The sequence below is a fragment of the Lactuca saligna genome, chromosome 9 (genome assembly GCF_052625555.1).
Source record: "Lactuca saligna cultivar CGN05327 chromosome 9, ASM5262555v1, whole genome shotgun sequence".
NCBI classification, from domain to species: Eukaryota; Viridiplantae; Streptophyta; class Magnoliopsida; order Asterales; family Asteraceae; genus Lactuca; species Lactuca saligna.
Window position 1 is genome coordinate 77,617,969 of NC_136425.1, and position 19,229 is coordinate 77,637,197.

The 19,229-nt window shown below is 33.4% G+C and overlaps 2 protein-coding genes and 2 non-coding genes across 6 annotated transcripts; 2 read left to right on the forward strand and 2 right to left on the reverse strand.

Moving 5' to 3' along the window:
• Positions 1–2,078: 2,078 nt before the first annotated feature.
• On the forward strand, positions 2,079–7,822 carry LOC145014082 (zinc finger C3H1 domain protein). Of its 3 annotated transcripts, none has more exons than XM_078972450.1 (7): positions 2,079–2,279; positions 2,902–3,790; positions 3,889–3,995; positions 4,112–5,165; positions 5,277–5,674; positions 5,773–5,898; positions 5,977–7,822. In XM_078972450.1, exons 1-7 carry the CDS (start codon positions 2,154–2,156, stop codon positions 7,579–7,581), a joined length of 4,305 nt encoding a protein of 1,434 aa, XP_078828576.1. In that variant the 5' UTR covers positions 2,079–2,153; the 3' UTR covers positions 7,582–7,822. The 3 variants fall into 3 exon arrangements, with proteins under 3 accessions (XP_078828576.1, XP_078828577.1, XP_078828578.1); XM_078972451.1 differs by having other exon boundaries at positions 2,156–2,279; positions 2,772–3,790; XM_078972452.1 differs by having other exon boundaries at positions 2,193–2,279; positions 2,859–3,790.
• A 227-nt stretch (positions 7,823–8,049) lies between these two features.
• Positions 8,050–8,121, reverse strand: TRNAC-GCA (transfer RNA cysteine (anticodon GCA)). The gene has a single exon. It is a non-coding gene; the product is annotated as a tRNA-Cys (tRNA).
• Positions 8,122–10,292: 2,171 nt separating this feature from the next.
• TRNAC-GCA (transfer RNA cysteine (anticodon GCA)) lies at positions 10,293–10,364 on the forward strand. Its single transcript has one exon. It is a non-coding gene; the product is annotated as a tRNA-Cys (tRNA).
• A 4,757-nt stretch (positions 10,365–15,121) lies between these two features.
• Positions 15,122–16,647, reverse strand: LOC145014078 (protein SOSEKI 5-like). Its single transcript, XM_078972447.1, has 3 exons — positions 16,145–16,647; positions 15,989–16,058; positions 15,122–15,910 (listed from the first exon to the last, which is right to left on the reverse strand). The coding sequence occupies exons 1-3, from the start codon at positions 16,431–16,433 to the stop codon at positions 15,340–15,342; spliced, it is 930 nt and encodes a 309-aa protein (XP_078828573.1). The 5' UTR covers positions 16,434–16,647; the 3' UTR covers positions 15,122–15,339.
• Positions 16,648–19,229: the final 2,582 nt, after the last annotated feature.

Genomic DNA, 19,229 nt, shown 5'->3' on the forward strand with positions numbered 1-19,229 from the left:
TAGTGGTCCTTATATATGTGAGGCTATTAGGGTTTTGAACTATGAAACCCTAATTTGACTGCTTAGGCCCTAAGCAACCCATGGACTCCCTCCTTAGAGGCCTTGGACGAATTCTTATGGGTTTCCCTATAGATTTCGCCCACTCCATCCTCTATAGAGTCCATTAGCCCAATATTGAACTATCACATAATTGACAGTTCTAGTCCCTTTTATTTAATTAATGTCTTTTATCCACAAAATTAATTCTTGAATATTAATTAAACAATATGATTTCTCCTTTAATATATTATTCATATAATATATTAATAAATCATAATTATTCTCTTTCTCCATAAATCATCCTATCAAGTTGCTTTGGTGAAAGGCAACTCAAAAGGACCATGCTCGCAATCGAGTCAAGTACATACCAAAATAGTTATGGGCTTAGACACTAATCCAACACTCACGTCATGACGATCCTAACCCTTACGTTGTGAGATATGTACCAACGAGCTTAAAACATTAAGCTCTTAATCCTTACGATCATGACTTGGGACTTTCTAGGGGGTCGTCCTTTACCCAAAAAATGATAAAAATCGTGGCTTTCCGGTTATGCATGTCCAATGCATGAATCAAACTCTTACTAGACCAAAAGTGGAAAAAATGAGATCTAGACTCAAACTTGGAGTCCCAGACTACACTAAAACTTAGATCCAAAGACTAGATGAAAAGAATGAGTCAATATTTCATAAAGTTACCAACTTTATGGACCCCATGCAAGCAATCTCACCCAAACATGCAAAAAGGAGCTTATAACTTGGATCTATAATGAAATAATGTAAAATGTCTAAGCTTTATGAGTTACAATGGTCCAAAAGCTCCAAGAGATTGCAAGGTGGAAGCCAAAACACTAAGAGGTTGCTCAACCAAGGTCTTCTTCCACTTCAAGTAGCTAAAAACCACCAAAGAATGCTTCAAAGATCTAAAAAATGCCTAGGAGCTTCAAGAGGGTCAAGATTAGGGTTTTCCAGAGGCTTAGAGGGTGAGAGAGGCTGATGATGGATATCCCTAGCCTCTCATTCAATTAAATACCTGAAAATTAGGGTTTTGAGTCATTAAGCCGCGCTAACATCGTGAGACCTTATGCCTCACGTTGTGAGTTTTCAAAAACGCGGGTCAACAGGTCAATGTTCACTCACGACGTGATCCCCAAGGTCTCACGTCGTGAGGACCCTTATAATGAAAATTAAACGAATGGATTTTTGTACCTTAGGGTTCCAAATGTTACTCACGAATTGTGAAATTGAACACAAATTGCAAAAACTGAAACTCATAACATGTTTGAGATAATGAATGGATCTTAGAAAAGTTCTTTACCAGAAAATCTACACCCACCCACATAATAACGAACACAAATTGTAGAATTTGAAAACCAGAATTCTAAACTAACCTAGAAATTTTCAGAAAACACAAAACCAAATCTAAACTGGAACCTAGAAGATTCCGACGGCTAAGGGAAAAAGATTAGTAGGCTGTCACAAATTAACACGTTTCAAGCTGTCGAATTCAACGTTGTCAACTTTATCGAGGTTTCGAACTAGATGGCAGACTTCAACCTCTAAGACGTAAACCACCTGGCTCGTGAAAAATGGGGGAATGGAGGGAGTGTGAGGTAAGAAACTTACCGTCGAGAAGGGTCGATGATTATAGGGCTTCTTGATGTGAAAGGAATGTGATAGTTATGGAGAGGAATTGATCATGAAAGTCTTTTTGATGAGAGAGAGAAAGAGAGAGTTGTTGAGTGGTCAATTGGTCATGTCTGTTTCTTTTTGTTAAACAATCAAAATAAATAAAGAAAAAAAAAATAATAAGGGTAAAATAATCTTACTATATTTATTTAGACCAAATCCACAAAAATTATTGATTTTGAATCTTTTATGTAAGTTGAAACCTTTTTTTAATCTATCCATATTTTTTTACAACCTAGTGGACTAAATTTACAGTTTTTTCTTGTAAAAATAAAAATCTATCTAAACGGAATTAACAAAAAGAAAAAGCATTGTGAGTTGACCAGTTTTTTTAGTTCATGAAAACTTCGAATATTTCATTTTTTTTAACCGCCATTCATACAGAGATATTCGCAGCGAAAGGGAGGAGAGCGGGAGAGATTGAAAATGGAGAACACCACCACAACTTCTCCTTCTCCTCCTACGACATCCAATCATGATACCAATGCAAAATTCTTCGCGAATTCATCGAAAACCAGAGAAGAAGGCGAGCTTTCTGCTTCGGAAAACGACGTACATCTATAAAACCCTAGAGTATTTCAATGATTTTTTTGTTTGTTAAAGTCCGTCATTATTAAAATTGGACGCATACAAATCTGTTGATTTAGATTTTTTTCACTGGATACTTTCATTTAATTTGATTACATCAGAGACGTCGTTGGTTAAATCCTCATATGTTTTTCGTTCTCTAGGTTTTTGGTATCGTTATTCACTGATTCGGTTTCCAGTTTAGTTTTATTCACGAAGGGTTTTTTTAGGCGGCGTATGTTTAATATTCTATCCAGTTATAGCAATATTGCTTGCGCACTTGCTTGATGAGGCGTCAGCTTAATATCGATTCCCACTGTGGATTATTGTTCCGCTCTTTTTGTTGTTGCTTCTTAATGTTTGATTTTATTTACCCTAGTGGTTGAGTCATCTTACGACCATTTTGTTAGTTTATCTGCTTGGTTGCTTGACGTCATACTTCTGTATATTATTCATTTAGTATGCTGTCCTTTATAGGTGTAAGTGCAATTAATGTATATCCGACTGAGTTGCTCTGTAGTGGGAAGCCTTTTTGGGGGAACTTACGTGTTCTACCTATAATAGGTAATCTGAACTATTCTCATTCTGATACAATGGAATTCTCCAGGAGTTTGCAGGCTCTCAGTTCCCTTATAGCACCACTCTTCCACGGGTTCCATTGAACAAGGATGCATACATGATAGGAAAGTCTGGTCTGACTCGCAATTCTACATATTCTGGTGTGGCTTTAAAAACTTCTGTTCAATCTAACAATCGTAAAGGTACAGAGAAGAATCGAGTGCCATTTGTGATTAGTTTTTCAGATGATGACAGTGGCAGTGACTCTGAAGAACACATGGAAAACACAATTGAATCTGACGACATGACAAGGGGAGTTATGGAGAATAGAAAATTGCCCATTTCAGTGGGGAACAGGAATCCACAAATTGTGCAAAAGTTTGCCAAAACCAACACCAAAGTACCCAAAAAGTTATCTGTAAGTCGTACATTTCTCTCATCAATGAACATAGTTAATGGAACCTCATCCAAGAATAATAATGGAAACACATTTCATATCAAGAAATCTAATGCCCCTAGCAAAAACAAAGTAGGCCCAAATGTTCATATCAACAGCAGTAAACTCCAAGACCTAAGGCAGTTGATTGCAATTCGTGAGAATGAGTTAAAGAAAGCTTCAAGTTCAATAAAAAATATGAACTCAAAAGGTACTGTTGTTAGAAGCAGAGATTCTACTGAAATTATGGAACCAAAGGAGCCTGAAAAGAAGCGTCTTAAAGTTACTGAGCCTCCTACAAACACCCAAATGTCTGTTGACCAACAAGATAGGCCTCCTACAGAGTCAACATTTGTGTTGGACATTTCTGCCCCTGAAAGTGATGGGCCAAAGGGTAGATATGATGGTAGCTATAGTGAAAAAGATACAACACATCCCAGTGTAACACAACAGACAAAAAAAGTGAGAAATCACAACATGCCTTTAACTAATCTTCCATCAGGTTTGAAAGAGAACTTATGAATTGTTTTATACTAATTTTTGTTCATCATCATTAGAGAAGTTATAAATCATACTACATGATATCTGTTGGCTGTTTAGGTACTGGTATAATCAAGAATAGCAGGCGACATAACAGGATCACAAATATGGTGGAGTCTTCTACACCATTAGTGGCTAAAACCACTAAAACTTCTCCACATAAACAGGTAAACATAATTTTTTGCAACTAAAACTTCTGTTTATGTAAATAACAATATAGATTCTTAAAGTTTTTATATCAAGAGTAAGTAAATGAAAAAATATTATGGCATAACCAATGAAGGCACGTTTGAAGAATCCAACTTTCTGGAATCATTTTGGTCCCACAAACATCTCAGAAACTGCTGACATGGATCTCAAATCACTACTTGAGATTGAAGAACAACAAGATAAGGAACTAGATGAAGCTCAAGAACACCGTAGAAAATGTGAAATTGAAGAAAGAAATGCCCTAAAAGCATATCGAAAGGCCCAAAGGGCATTAGCTGAAGCCAATACTAAATGTTCCTATCTTTACCATAAACGCGAATTATTTTCAGCTAATCTTCGGTCTCATGTCATGGAAGACTCAACCATGTTCTGGTCAAACTCAAACATGCCAGTGCCACGTCAGCACACTGGACCAAAGCTGATTACTACCGAATCTTGTGGTGAACCTGATACTAGCACTTCAGATGAGCCTCAAGAAGAAGAAGAAGAAGAAGATAAAACAAATGATGTTTGTTCTTCACTTCATGATGATGATGATGATGTTGATGATGATGAACAGACATCTGCATTTGAGCTTAAAGCTGCTGATTCCAGTCTAGATGAAGGAACGTGTAGTGAAAGGAGTCAAAGGACTAAAAATGAAAATTCAATATCCGTGGTGGACCCCACTGAGGATTCATTGCTTCTAGAAGCAACTTTGAGGTCTCAACTGTTTGCTAGGTTAGGCAATAGAATTCCCAAGAAGATGGAATCTGGTCAGAGTCAGAACATGGAGGTTGCTGTTGAAAGAGAAGATGGGGAAATAACGGAAGCTTCCGGAAACTTCTATGGATCTTTAACTGATCCGATTCTCAGGAGTGCTTTCAGTCATGTAAAGTTAAAAAAAACAGACGAGTTGAAAATTGTTAACGAAGAGGTTTGTGGGGCCCAACACCAACACCAACAGCCTACTGAAATTACTGATTTTATTTCCAATTCAAAGCTGGACATTCATGTTGGTGAAATTGGCTCTTATTCCAACAATTTACCAATCAACCCCTCATGGCCTCTTTGCATGTTTGAGCTACGAGGTAAATGCAACAATGATGAGTGTCCATGGCAGCATCTTAAAGATTATTCATCCAATGGTATGAAACTATGAAACTATGAAATATGAATCATGATCATATGATATAACTTTTTTTTTTTTTTTTTGTGTTATGTAATTTGAATATTGTATTGTTGTGTTATGTGTGCAGATGGTGAAGGTGGATTAGCATTGAAGAGTGGAAATGGTTGTGTTCCTTTGGCTCCACCTACTTACCTTGTGTGCTTAGACAGTTTGAAAGCTGAGTCACATCCTTATAAGTATCTTTTAGCTCAAACTGTTGAACAACGTTGGCAGAAGTATTTCAGTGCTTCATTGGTTGTTTCAACTTCATTCCTTGTAGATTTGCACTCAGATGAACCATATCTTCATGGCCCTGAAACACGCATTGAAGTCCATGGAGGTTGGAATAGGCAATCATCATATTTCCATACTCAAAATCTCAAAGAAGGTCTGCCAGATCAGCATATGGATGACACTGATCAACCACTTGAAATGGCTCTTCTTAAACTCACTAGAGATGTCAACAAACAGAAGGGACGTAGAGAGGTATTTCATCTTTCATCTCTCTTATACTTATACTTATATCTTTCTTATATATTATTATTATTATTATTATTACTATATTTTAAAATGAAAATATACAGGCTCTTATAGTCCTGGCTCGAGCCCTTGAGGAACATCCTACATCTGTACTTCTATGGATTGTCTATCTGCACATTTACTATAGCAATCAGAAGTCAATTGGAAAAGATGACTTATTTCACTATGCTGTATGTATCTAAATTGATTCTTGTTTATTTTATTTTGTTTTTTATATATAAAACAAAGGTATTGATTTTGGTTTTCAGGTCGAGCACAATGACTCATCATATGAGCTATGGCTGATGTTCATCAATAGCCGGGAAAAACTTGATGACAGATTACACGGGTACAACACTGCCATGTCAGCACTAAGTCGTCATGCAATTGTTCTTGATTTCAATAGCGCGTGCATCTTGGATCTTTTTTTACAAATGATAAATTGTTTAGTTTCTTCCGGAAAAGTCAACAACGCGATCCGAAAAGTATACGATCTCATACCCTCAACAAAAAATCCATCCGATTTCGATATCCAATCACACCTAACAACCTCTGACAAATACGTCCTATGGATCTGTTCCATATACTTGATCATGTACAAAAAACTGCCCGAAACCATACTCCAGCAATTCGAATGCCCGAAAGAGCTGCCCGGACTTCAATGGCATTCTGTGAATTTAACCCCTGATGAAAAACAGCAAGTTGTCGCCTTAATGGAACTCATCAGTGACTCTTTAACTCTCGAAGAATCCCATTCCCATCTTTTTGCCCTTAATCACATCCGATGTACAGCTGTACTTGAAGGTTTTGAATCTACCAAGAATCTGTTGAACAGGTATTTACAGTTATACCCTTCGAGTATGGAACTCGTTCTTTTGTCGATACGGGTCAACGAGTTTGACTCGGTCAATGTCGACTCAGCTTTCGAACACGCTTTAACGAATTGGGCCGGGAAACCTGGCGTACAGTGTATTTGGAACCAATATGCAGAAAACGCCCTTCGGAATGAAAAAACCGATTTTGCAAAAGAGATAATGGAACGATGGGTTTTGAATAGTTCTAGCCAGAGTGACGTTGTGTTTGGACTTCTCAACCTCTCACTTCATAAACAGTTACAAAACGAACACACAGAAGCCCAAATTGCAATCCAACAAGCCTTGGAAGTCGCCTCTGTTAAAGACTATATCCATTGTGTCAGTGAGCACGCGATGTTTTTTCAAAAAAACAGATTCGATTTGAGCAAACCGGTCGGTTTCTTGACCCGGTTGAACCGATATGTAACCGATTCACGTGCCACACGCCCTCAAGAGCCACTCTCGAGAAGCTTCATCAAAACCATCAAAAACCCTAAAATCCAAAAACTCATCAACAATCTTTTGAGTCCGGTTTCTTCCGATTTCTCGTTAATGAACACGGTTCTCGAGTCGTGTTTTGGCCCGCGTCTTGTCCCGTTTGAAGTTTCTGAAAAAGCAGCGGAATTTGTGGATTTTGTGGAAGGTTTGATGGAGTTGAGGCCCGGGAATTATGAGCTGGCACTTTCACTGTGTAAGATGCTTACACAATCCGGTGCTGGTATTGGTATCAGTATCAGTAACAGTAACAGTAACATTAACAGTGTTTGTTTTTGGGCGGGGTCGGTGTTGATGAATTGTCTGTTTCAGGCGGTTCCGGTGGCACCGGAGTCTGTGTGGGTGGAGGCAGGGGGTGTGTTAGGGAAGATGTTGGAGTTTAAGTCGATTTTGGAGAGTTTTCACAAAAGGGCGTTATTGGTATACCCGTGTTCGTTGAAACTGTGGAAATCGTACCTTGGGATATGTGGTAATGAGGGAAATTCAGTGATTGAGATGGCTAGGGAAAAGGGGATAAACCTTTGATTTGAGGTTTGATAGGAAGAAAGTAAGAAGGTATAGAAAAGTATACTACTAAAAATAGGAATACGAATAGGAATAGGAAAATAGGAAATTAGGAATAGAAATAGAAAGGCAATGTCAGCAAATGGCTATACAGTTTGTTGTGTTTTGATCATGTGATTTGGCTTTTGTGTTTTTTGATGCTGTCATTGTTTTGTGGATTGTTTTTCTTGATTAAGAAAAAAATAAAAAATCTTTTGTGCTTTTTCTTGGTGGAAACTATATGATAATATTCGTACAGCTTTTACCTTGGTGTTAAAATTGATTATTTTTAATCGAAAATGTAGAAAAACATTTGGTCAAATGCAATGATTTAAAAAATTATTTCTTGCACGTGTGACGTGACAATTCAAACTTTATCGTAACGGAAAAGCAGAACTCTGAAAGTGAAAGAGAGAGAAAAAGTTTGGGTGGAAGAAAAAAATAAAGAAGAGGGCCCAACCGGGTTCGAACCGGTGACCTCTTGATCTGCAGTCAAATGCTCTACCACTGAGCTATGGACCCTTGTTGATTTTAAGAGTTATATAGTTATATTAAATACGATATTATTTTTAATAAATTGATTTATTGTAGATAGTTACAATGCTTTTCAATGAAATAACTTTTTCAAAACTTGTGAGTTTTAATGTAAAGTACATTGCAGTATTTTTTTAAAACAAAGGAAATGTTGACTCAATAAAACCGCAATGGTTTATGCAAATTATTAGTAATTTTAGTCATTGGGAATTGTCAGTTAACTATGACTAGTTAATGGACTTCAATCTCATTTCCTTCAACGACTCAAATACTTGTTGACGTGTCAAACTGTCAACCCTTTTGTAAACACGTCCACTAGGTGATTTACTTTTTAAAAGGTATCCTTCCAGGCTTCAAGTAATGTTAAAAGCTTTAATTTATGAAAGTGACTTGACAAATGCAACAAAGAACCAATTACTTTAACATATTTAGATGCAAGAACGTATTCACATGATCTTTTTTTTTTTTTTTTTTTTTTTTTTTCCTTTTAATTTAGGAGAGGGTCATAAGATCATTAAGATATTAAAAGCTTCACACAAATAGGACTAAACTTATTTATCGATATAATGAGATCGAGTAAAAAAAAACACCAATATTGTTTTTAATCAACTTAAATCCCAAAATAACATCAGTAGGGCTGAGGTCCTTTCTCTTAAATTTGTAATCATTTCCGGAGAATTAAATGGTCTTCCTGAACAAATATTTTATTTGGTAGGCTACATCGATGAAGTTACGATGAATGCTATTAACTTAGAAATAAAGAACAATTTGAATAAATGACCTTAAATCTTTGTGTATTGATCCCTTATTGAACAGTTTGGGATTCAGAAGTGAAAGAAATCATTTTATCTACTAATAGTGGATAAATTGACGTATTACCAAATCACGCTCCTATTGCCACATCAGTAGATATATGTATTTTGAGAATATGCCTTAACGATCAATGGCTAATGATGAGTCTGATGAGCAGTTTTGCTAGAATAGGTAATAATGAGATTACTCTTTTAGTAAATGATTTAGAGAAAAGTGGCAACCTTGATCCACCATTTTGGCTAGCTAATTATCCATCAAAACCTATAGCAATGATTGAATTTTGATTCCATAAATCTTTTACTCGAATCTATGAGATAGCTTCATTTCAATTTAATTTAAATTGTCATTTTTAAGAAATGCAAATGGAACGGAACCGAGAAAACAATCCTAGAAACAAAATTCTCATGCTTAGTCTTACTATGCTTTGGGATTTGTTTTTTTAATATAAAAACCGAGTTAGTTTCTTATTACAAAATGGTATTGATATTCTAATCTTTTTAATTTCACATTATTTACGACGTCAATGAGGGAAGACACCGCCTGATATTGTTTGACAAAAAACCATTTGATTTCAGGGCCGATCCAGACGGTGGGCAACCCTAGCGACTGCCCAGTGCCCACAACTCAAGGGGACCCAAAATTTATGGGCTATGTAGTTTATATATATATATATATATATATATATATATATATATATATATATATATATATATATATATATATTATTACCTAAATGATTTTTAGGACTTAAAGTTGGTTGAAACTCAATTTAACTCAAAATATAAACAATTTATTTTGGTTTTTTATTGATAATCGAAAACATCTATATTGAAGAGTAATGATATTTTTTTGAATCTTTATTATATTTGTATTTGAGGGGCCATTTTTTTCTTTTCGCCCCGGATCCCATATATGTTTGAACTGACCCTATTTGGTTTATGACATGTAAGTTATTCCGAAATATTAAAATAATGTCTACATTTAAACATTGAATAATACAGGACCACAAGCAAATTTATTTTACACAAAAGCATTTAAAACATTTGTCACCATTATTTTGGAAACCATATAAAGGAACCATATGACTTCAAATGTTTTCATACTTTTTTTTCTAGCTTTTACAAGATATTTTGATTGATTTATATAATTTTTATTTCATAAAAAGAATGTGGTTTTCGCCTCCACTTAACGAATTTCCAGATTTTACATACACATAGTTCAACAAGAACTCTAATTCTAGTAATTTCATAAACGGGATAATATGTGTCTAAAATATTATATGTTAAATACGAGGCTAAAACTACCTAATTAAATTATAATTTAGTAATACCTAACAAAAACAACAAGGGTCCATAGCTCAGTGGTAGAGCATTTGACTGCAGATCAAGAGGTCACCGGTTCGAACCCGGTTGGGCCCTTTTTATTTTTATTTTTATTTTTCTGTTTACTCATATTTCCCTATTTTGCTCCTTTCCTTTAAAGCTACAAATTATCTTTAATTACATACCCGCAAGTTTAGCTTCGCTTTTGCAAACACCAAGATCAAAATCATACTAACTAGTAACATTATCAAAATCATACTAACTAGTAACATCGTGTATAACCTAGGGTGCTATATATTTTCATACCAAAAATAAAGAAAGTTAGTAATTATGTTAAATTTTTATTTGAATCTGAAGACATTTATGCTTAGGAAATTTGAGAATTAAGTTGGGTTGAATGAAATCAGTCGGCTTTTGACATTTAAACGTTATGCTTAGGAAGGCAGAGGAAAAAAAAACCTGAAAGAAGCTACCATGACCATGGTCCATGGGAGTTAAAGTTTCAGTTTTATGACTCATTGGATGACAATAAAATGGTAGATTACTTCATACTCTTACAATAAAATAAAGATTCATCCAAAAATAAGAAAAATCTAGTGACACATCTTCTAAATATCAATGCATTTGCCCTAGTTTGCATTTACAGAAGAAGCCTTTTAGGCTTAAAGACACAAAGTTGCAAATAAGCCATTCAAGGCGAATGCATAAAATGGCTCAAAATTTGAATGATAAGAGAGGTACATGGCAGGTAATCATAAGATAAATGAACCAACCTATCAAATTTTGTAATTTAAAAATATTTGTAAGTAAATTGTCATTCGAATCGAGCCTTAACAACCAACCACCAAGTTTAGATCCCTTAGTTTTTTAATAGGTTTACAACCTAGCATTCTAAATTCATTTAAAATCTCACAGAAATATTTTCTTTGATACACAAAGAGTAACAATAGTTTCATTTACCTTAATCCATAACAGATATTCTAACAAACCAAGGCCTTTAATAATTAAAAAAAACTCTTTTTACATTAGTTATTTCAACAATTGAATTACAAGTAACAAGTATGGTTGTCGTATGTTAGTAGACCACTATAGTATTATCTTTAAATATTGTGAACAAAAAATAGTCATTCACACTTAGTTGTACTCCAAATTTAAAGTATTGATGATGTGTAAGATTATCAATCAACTTCCTATGAGCTTATTTAAGCATATATAATGATTTGAGAAGCCTACAAACTTGATCATCACTTTTCATAGAAAATAACCTAAATGAAGACTCATATACACATCTTCATCAAGGTCCTCATACACGAAGGAATTATTAACATAAACTAAAACAACTTCCAGTTGTAATTTTCAGCTAGAGTAATAACATATGTAATAGTGTCTAGTTTAGCCACCATTGAAACAGTTTCTTTATAATAATATATGCCATCTTGTTGATTAAATCATTTTGCAATTAATCTTGTTTTATATCTTTCTATTTAATGATTCACCTAATATTTTATTTTGTATTTCAATAACCGATAAATTTTCTACCAATAGGCAAGACACTAAAAACCCAAGTACCATTTATGAGTAAGACCTTTATTCCCTTATACATGGTCGTTACCCACTTTTGGTACATACATGCTTCATAATAGGTTCTTGGTATAATAGTTTTATCCATATCCTACCTACTTAGAATTTGAATTAGAAGCATAAATTTATTCTCATTAGTTTAATGTGTGAAACTAATGATGTTATTGAGCTTAGTGGGCAATATTGCTTCTTTATAAGCTCTAATCAATGAAACTTGAAGTTTATGATAAATCTTTCAATGCAACTTTAATCTTCTAGAACATCATTGGGTTACATTAATTGAGGTTTAACTAGTGGAAACGATGTTATTCGATGTTAAACTACCTATAAAAGTGATTGGAAATTGGTTATAAGAGTGATGAGAGCAAGTAACCAAAATATAGTGCCAAAATGACGTTTGAAATGAAATAAATAAATGTAAAATAAAATCATTGACACGAAAACACATGCAATGTATTTCATGTATAGAATTACATGGGCCTTGTAATCTTCATGTCGCACAGTCGCACCATTTGTAGTTTTCTAACTTTTGTTGGGAATATAGAAACATGTGCATTACATTTTGGTTATATTTTGAATGATTGACCTCTACTTCTATTATTATATACAAATGATTTTTGAAATATTTTTGGGAGTTTTGATTTTTTGAATTGTGTTAATCATTATTTAATTCTATTATAAAGTCTGACTCTCCGTTTACTAACTAGGTTTACCAGTTTAACGATATTATTTTGACATGTATTTAAATTAGAAGATGGATGCACAACTAGACGCATGACTAAGATATTCTTAGAAGACAACATACTTGTAATGGTTCATTTAAGTTTTGTTATAATATTATTGAATACCCTCGTGTCTTAAAACAATAACTCTAAATTGATTACTATACTTGTGACCGAAATTCCACATCAACACTTTAAAAATTATGAAGTATTTTCAAGTTATCACTAAAACTTTTTATCTATACGAGAGGTGTTTCAGATGGTATCAAAACATTAATTTATGTGAACTAGGTGTTTAATACACATAGACTTAAACTTAGATGCTTATTTTGGGATTAAAAAGTAGTTGACTATAAATTATAAGTTTGAGAAAATTTATATTTATAATACGAAGATTAACATGTGCGATTTTCCTTCGAATGGTGAATACTCCACATCTGCCTTAGAATTGGAAATGTTAGAAAATCTTAAAGTTGAGGAAGCATTTTCAAATCCAACAATGCTTAATAGTTAATACTTAAATGTATCCATGTAATTAAGCCTTTTATTTTCAAAACTATGGATGAAACCGGTAATACAAGATTTCTTTTTAACACGAAATGTATGTTTACCGATATATAAGGGTATATAATAAAATAAAATATAAAAACAAAAGTTCGTTATTTTATGAAATGATAGTTTATTATTCTAGGAACTACAAAGTTATTATCCCTCGACTTTTGGATAATATTTATTAATGAGTAATGATCCAAACATAGTTATACACAACACTTTTTATTTTATATAATTATATAACTCAACTATCTAATATATAAATTGTTATTGTTATGTATAATAAAAAGTGTTGTGTAAAAAATAATAACAATCTATTTTATTAGGTGGGCATGCGTGTATTTACTTGTACTTACTACAATATGGTGAATTTAATGATGTGTTTTAGGGCTAGACTAGGGATCACGAGGAACATGAATGCCACCATAGGATACAGGTTGCATAGAGACAGAGCCTTGCATGAGTTGTTTATCTTGGAACCTTCCTACTTACACAAAACACTTTCCAATGACAAGGTCAGATGTAATAAATAACACAAAACTACAACGTGTACTTCTTTCTTTATATAAGTTGCATGGAGGAAGAAATGTTCATAAACAGTACTGCTCTGTCACTTTATATAAACCAATGGTTTCCCACGTTCGATAATATTACATGCACCTCTTTTGTTGTAGTATATGTATAATTTATAAACAAGAAAACAAACTCAATTACGTATTGTCGTGTTGAGTTCTTTTTCCTTTAACAATCATACCACATCATTATATTTACATGTGGTGACTTCACATGACTTGGTAAGGTACGTTAAAAGATGTTAAAAGATGTGACGAGTCATTTATTGACCTATATTCAAATCTTAATAGTAGTTAGCTATTGTGGCCTTGAAAGTTCGATTGTTTGCAGTGACTCTAGTACATAATACATAGCCTCATGTTCACAGTAAGGGCACGAAACTGATCCGAAAAACCTTGCTGTGAAGTTCCTTTAAAAAAAGAAAATGAAAAACTAATCGGTTTTAGTAAATCTCAAGAGTTATATTCGACATGGATTGTTAATTGTTTCAACAATTACTAATAATTCGTATATAGTGGTTTGATTAAAATTTAATATAAAAGTATAATAATTATTGGTAACCTTAAAATTTTTTTTATTAACATTTAATATAAAAAGTGTATTATTATTGGTAATTTTTTTTGTTTAAATATATGGTCATATTCAATATAAACCATTTTATTTTGATTTTTTTACCACCGATTGATAGTTTGATTTGAAAAAGATACATAGTAAATGTTTATTGGGAATGTGCAAAAACAATTGGAAAAATATTGTTGGTGGAGTTGTTTTATTTTTTTTCTTTTTAATTTCAAACAATAATTGTTAACTTTAAAAATAAATTCTTGAGATGGTTAAACTAAATAAATATTAGGGTTGGTTAAATGGACATTCCATTTTACCATTTAGACATTCTATATAATTTTTAAGGTATTTTTATCGGATAAAATTAGATTGTTTTAAAAAAAAATGATTAAAAATAATTACCTATTGGTTGACTTTTGTGTGGTTTTTATGAAATTACAGTTTCATTAGTTAAACCATTAAAAAAAACTTGCGTCGATGGTTAATCCAATATTGTTAACAAGAATTTTGAAAACCATTTGTTTCAACTTTCAACTAACTAAAGTATTATATGACAATTTCATTTAAAATTTGACAATACTTAGTCACGCATGTTAATACAAACGATCTCAAATTTATTTTTAAAAGCATCCATTATTGGTTTGTATTTTTTTTAATTCATACGAAGAAAGAGGTGGTTCATATATTTAACATTCATAATGTGGGTCTTGGTCAATTCCTTAGTGGTACGGATCGCTTTATCTTCACAAACCGATTCCAAACAAAAATTAGGTTTTGTGTGATTGTTATTTAACTAAGAGCTTAGGAAATCCAAAATTTCAAATTATTTCGGATCGGTTTGAAAACGAGATTGGATCTTCATTTCATAATTTTAAAGGGTTTATTATAAATTATAAATTATAAATACATAATAAAACTTCAATTTTATTTTTATATAAAGAGTAGTAGATTTCATCTTACTTAATACATTAATATATAAGATACGATGTACAAAATAGTAACATTACATATCATGTTTCATGTCTACTAATCCTGTGCTTCGTCGACCATGCACCCTTTCATGGAGCCTACTTGCATCTTTAACCAAGAATGGACTTATGGACCCCACACGTAATCAGCTGCATCAGAACTTCCGAAGCTTTCATCCTTCCACCAGCGTCATGTCGATCCTCCGCCGTCAGATCTCCACTTCTCACGTCCACCGTCGGATCGATGTATCTCGCTCCCTCTGACACCTCCGAGCTCGAATTAGAAGGCGGTGGAGATGGTATTTCTTCTCTACCCAGCGTCATCGTCACGTGTTCTTTCCTTTCTCGTTCGAAACTCCGGCGTCTCCGTTGCTCCTCCGTCTGTGTGGCGGCATCGGCGGCGAACTTTGCCGCGAGTTCTCTGCTAGATTCGCACTTCACGACCATGTATTCTTGTGGATTGTCGAATGAACTCCATGATTGATTCCGTCGTTTGATCATGGCCACCGCCGCGGTTGTTGTAGAGTTGCAATCGCCGCCGGTTTGATTCGTCTCCGTTGGATTTTGTAATGTTTCAAGAAGCTCTGATCCTTTAAGGACGTAATCATGCCCATGACCATTTGTCGATTCAATCAAATCATCTTCCGATACATCGTGCCATACATATCCAGTTTTGTAGCTCCTAATTTCGATTCACGAATTTTTAGAACAAATCATCAACAACGAGAACGTAATCAACTGAAAAACAAACTGAAGTTACCTTTTGAATGACCAGGAATACATGTTTGACATTCCTCTTCCTCTGTGATAATTCAATGTATTCATAACATCTGCAAACAAAAACAGTAAAAGTAGTGAGAAGAAATTCGACTGAACTCCATTATTTAAAGTATCCAATCAAATAAAAGGCGAGTACCTCTGAGGTAGAGACCATGGGGAGAAGAGAGAGGAACATCGATGAGATGAGGATGTTCAAGGTTGCCATTCCTTGTGAGGTAATACAGAACTGGAACTTTTCTAGCTGCCATTACCACAGCTGCCTGCTCTGTTTTAGGTTTAACCAATATCGAACTTCTATCAGGAGCATCGGCGATGTTCAGATCTCTATTTCCAGTTCCAGAAATTGCATTAAAACGATTCCGATTCTTCTTAGGCCTTCTTGAGATCAACATCTCCGAAGTGGTTTTTCTCGAATCCGCTGCCATTGAAAGAATTTACAGAGGCGTATGTGTGTGTAAAGGGGGGCAGGAAGGAGAAGGTGAAGGAACGGTGGCGGGTAAATTCAGTTAGCTTCCGAGAGGGGTATATTTATGGGAAAGAGGGAAACATTCTAACGCATAAATTGGTAAAAGCCTCTATGTCCTATAAACAATTGTAGCACTTTGCAACGCTTATAAATAGTAACCATGTAATCTTTCTAGTTTTTTCATTATAAAAGAGTCACCAAACTCAAAAAATCAAAATACGTCCAATTCGTATCATAAGTTAAATCAAAGGTTATGAAGTCACGGTAATACGTTCAATCCATATCATAAGTTAGCTTAATCCATATTATAAGTTAGCTTGCAAATGGAATCGCTAGCAAACAATTGAAAATTTGAAAAATGAAATCCATATATTTATTTCGGGTCTAAAATATTCGACTATTTTTTGTAAAAAAAAAATTAAAAAAATAAATAAATTAAGTAAATGATATAAAGTTAAACTAATTAAATAATGATGTTGATAAATAAAAATGAATTTTTATAGGAAATTATGAAGAAAATCTAAACTAAAGAGATTTAGATTAAAAGTGTAAATTTGGAATAATGACTAGAAGTGATAAGTTGGTTAAACTTACAATAACTAGCTTGACTAGTCAAATGATCATATTGAGAGAATAACTATGATGTAAGGTTTAATGGGTGAACATGAGAGTTGTTCGACGTTCTTATTCAACTTTGTGGTCAATATGAATAAACCTAGAACATGAGGGGTTTAAGTGTTGAGTAATATAAGTATTACAACTAGAACTCTTTCCTAACTTTGTCATACATATGAATAAATCTATAACAAGAATAAACCTAGAATAAGAGGGGTTTAAGTGTTAAGTAATCAAATTATTACAACTAGAACTTTTTCCCTCCTACTTCATTTATTTAAAATTGATCAAGAGAGAAAGAGAGGGGAATTATGGTAATCTTTAGAGAGATTTGGAGGTTTGAGGTGTGTTTTTAAATGTTTCGAAGAAGAAAAGAAAGGTATTTTATCATTGGACATTGGAAGGTATTCTCCTTTTGAATTTCTCATAAATTCGACATAGGGTTTGGGTTAGTCTCCAAACCTGATTTCTTAAAGTAATAGTGTCCTTAGATGATTTGAGTATATTTTAATGCTGAGAGTATACTATAGAATGTCAAGGTAAAACTATTTCATTCTTTATATGGCTAAGTCCTCCTGTAATGGTGGAATTTGGGGATTTGGAAACTCTGGCTTGATCTAGAAGGTATTCTCCTCTTGAATTTCTTATAAATTCAACCTAAGGTTTGGGTTAGTCCCTAAACCCAATTTCTCAAAGTGACAATGTCCTTAGATGATTTGAGTATGTTTTAATGCTAAGAGTATACTCTAGAACATCAAGGTAAAACCATTTCATTATTTGTATGGTTAAGTCCACCTCTAATGGTGGAATGTGGGGATTTGGAAACATGGCTTGATCTAGAGTTGTATTGTTAGCCTGAATGAGTTATGCTTCAACTTGTATATGTAGATTTGCATACAAATCCAGGAAGTTTAAGAAGATTAATTGAGTTATAAGTATATATATTTTAGTCCTTATGGTGATTCTAAGGATCATATTGATGTTCTGAGTGTAGTTGGCAATTCCATTCATAAATCATCAACGGATTGAATGAATAGTTTTTAGACAAAAACTATTTTTCAAAACTCTAGGTAAAAAATCAAATGTTTTAAATTAAGTTATGTAGAGAGTTTTGAAAGTAACTTGAAGGATTTAAATGATATCTCAAACTCTATGAATACAAATGGAACCTCACAACTCTATAATACTTGGAATCATGTTTGAATGGTTGGATTCATGGTATAAGGATAGAGTTAGGTTTGATTTAATGATTTAACTATGATTAAGAAGATAATTATTGACCATTAAATCGTAAGAAGGTAATATAGAGGTACCAATGGAATATTGATGACGTAAGACTTAAAGTGGATGATTAATGTCTTTATGTGTACATCCTTGATTCCATTAGATATTAAAACCTTTGAGTATTAAGACATGAATGAAATAAGAGTTACTTGAGTAAGATTAAAAGTCCTTAAGACTTATTGTACAATATATTATCAAATGGAAAAGTTTCAGAAAGATTGGAAGCCGTTGGAGCAAAGTACAATGCCTTAAAAAGAAATCTCATGTTTTAATAACCCGTAGAAGACCTACTAGCCATATGGAATTAAAGAGTAAAAACTCACATGCCATACGTTATCCCGTTAGGATTTGGAAATAAGTTGCTTTTGGTCTATGCCTATATGTGTATACACATCCGATTGCCTCCAAAACTTCCATAACGACTTAAAATAAGGTTTTAATGACATTATGAGAAGAAGAAGAAGGTTAGAATCCTTTAAGGATTATTTTGGTAATTTTAACATATTGATGATGATGAATAAGCCGGTGTTTAAGAGAATCATAACATGAAATAAAGTAGGATAACTTAATAATTTATTAAGGTGAGTAACCACCGGATACATGTCCCTTATATGACTAAAGATGATTTTACAATTTCAAATTATACTAGTGATGCATGCATACCTTATGTGCTATGTGCAATACTATATAAAAACCTATGTGTTTTCACGAAAATTTTATTTTGAAAGGTATATTAATTATGGCTAAATGACTAATGTTTTGGAAACAAATTTTCATTGTGAAGTTGTACATGCAGTTACATTAGGTAAATACTCGAGTGAAGTTGTACATGTATCGCTTATATATTTAGGCTAGC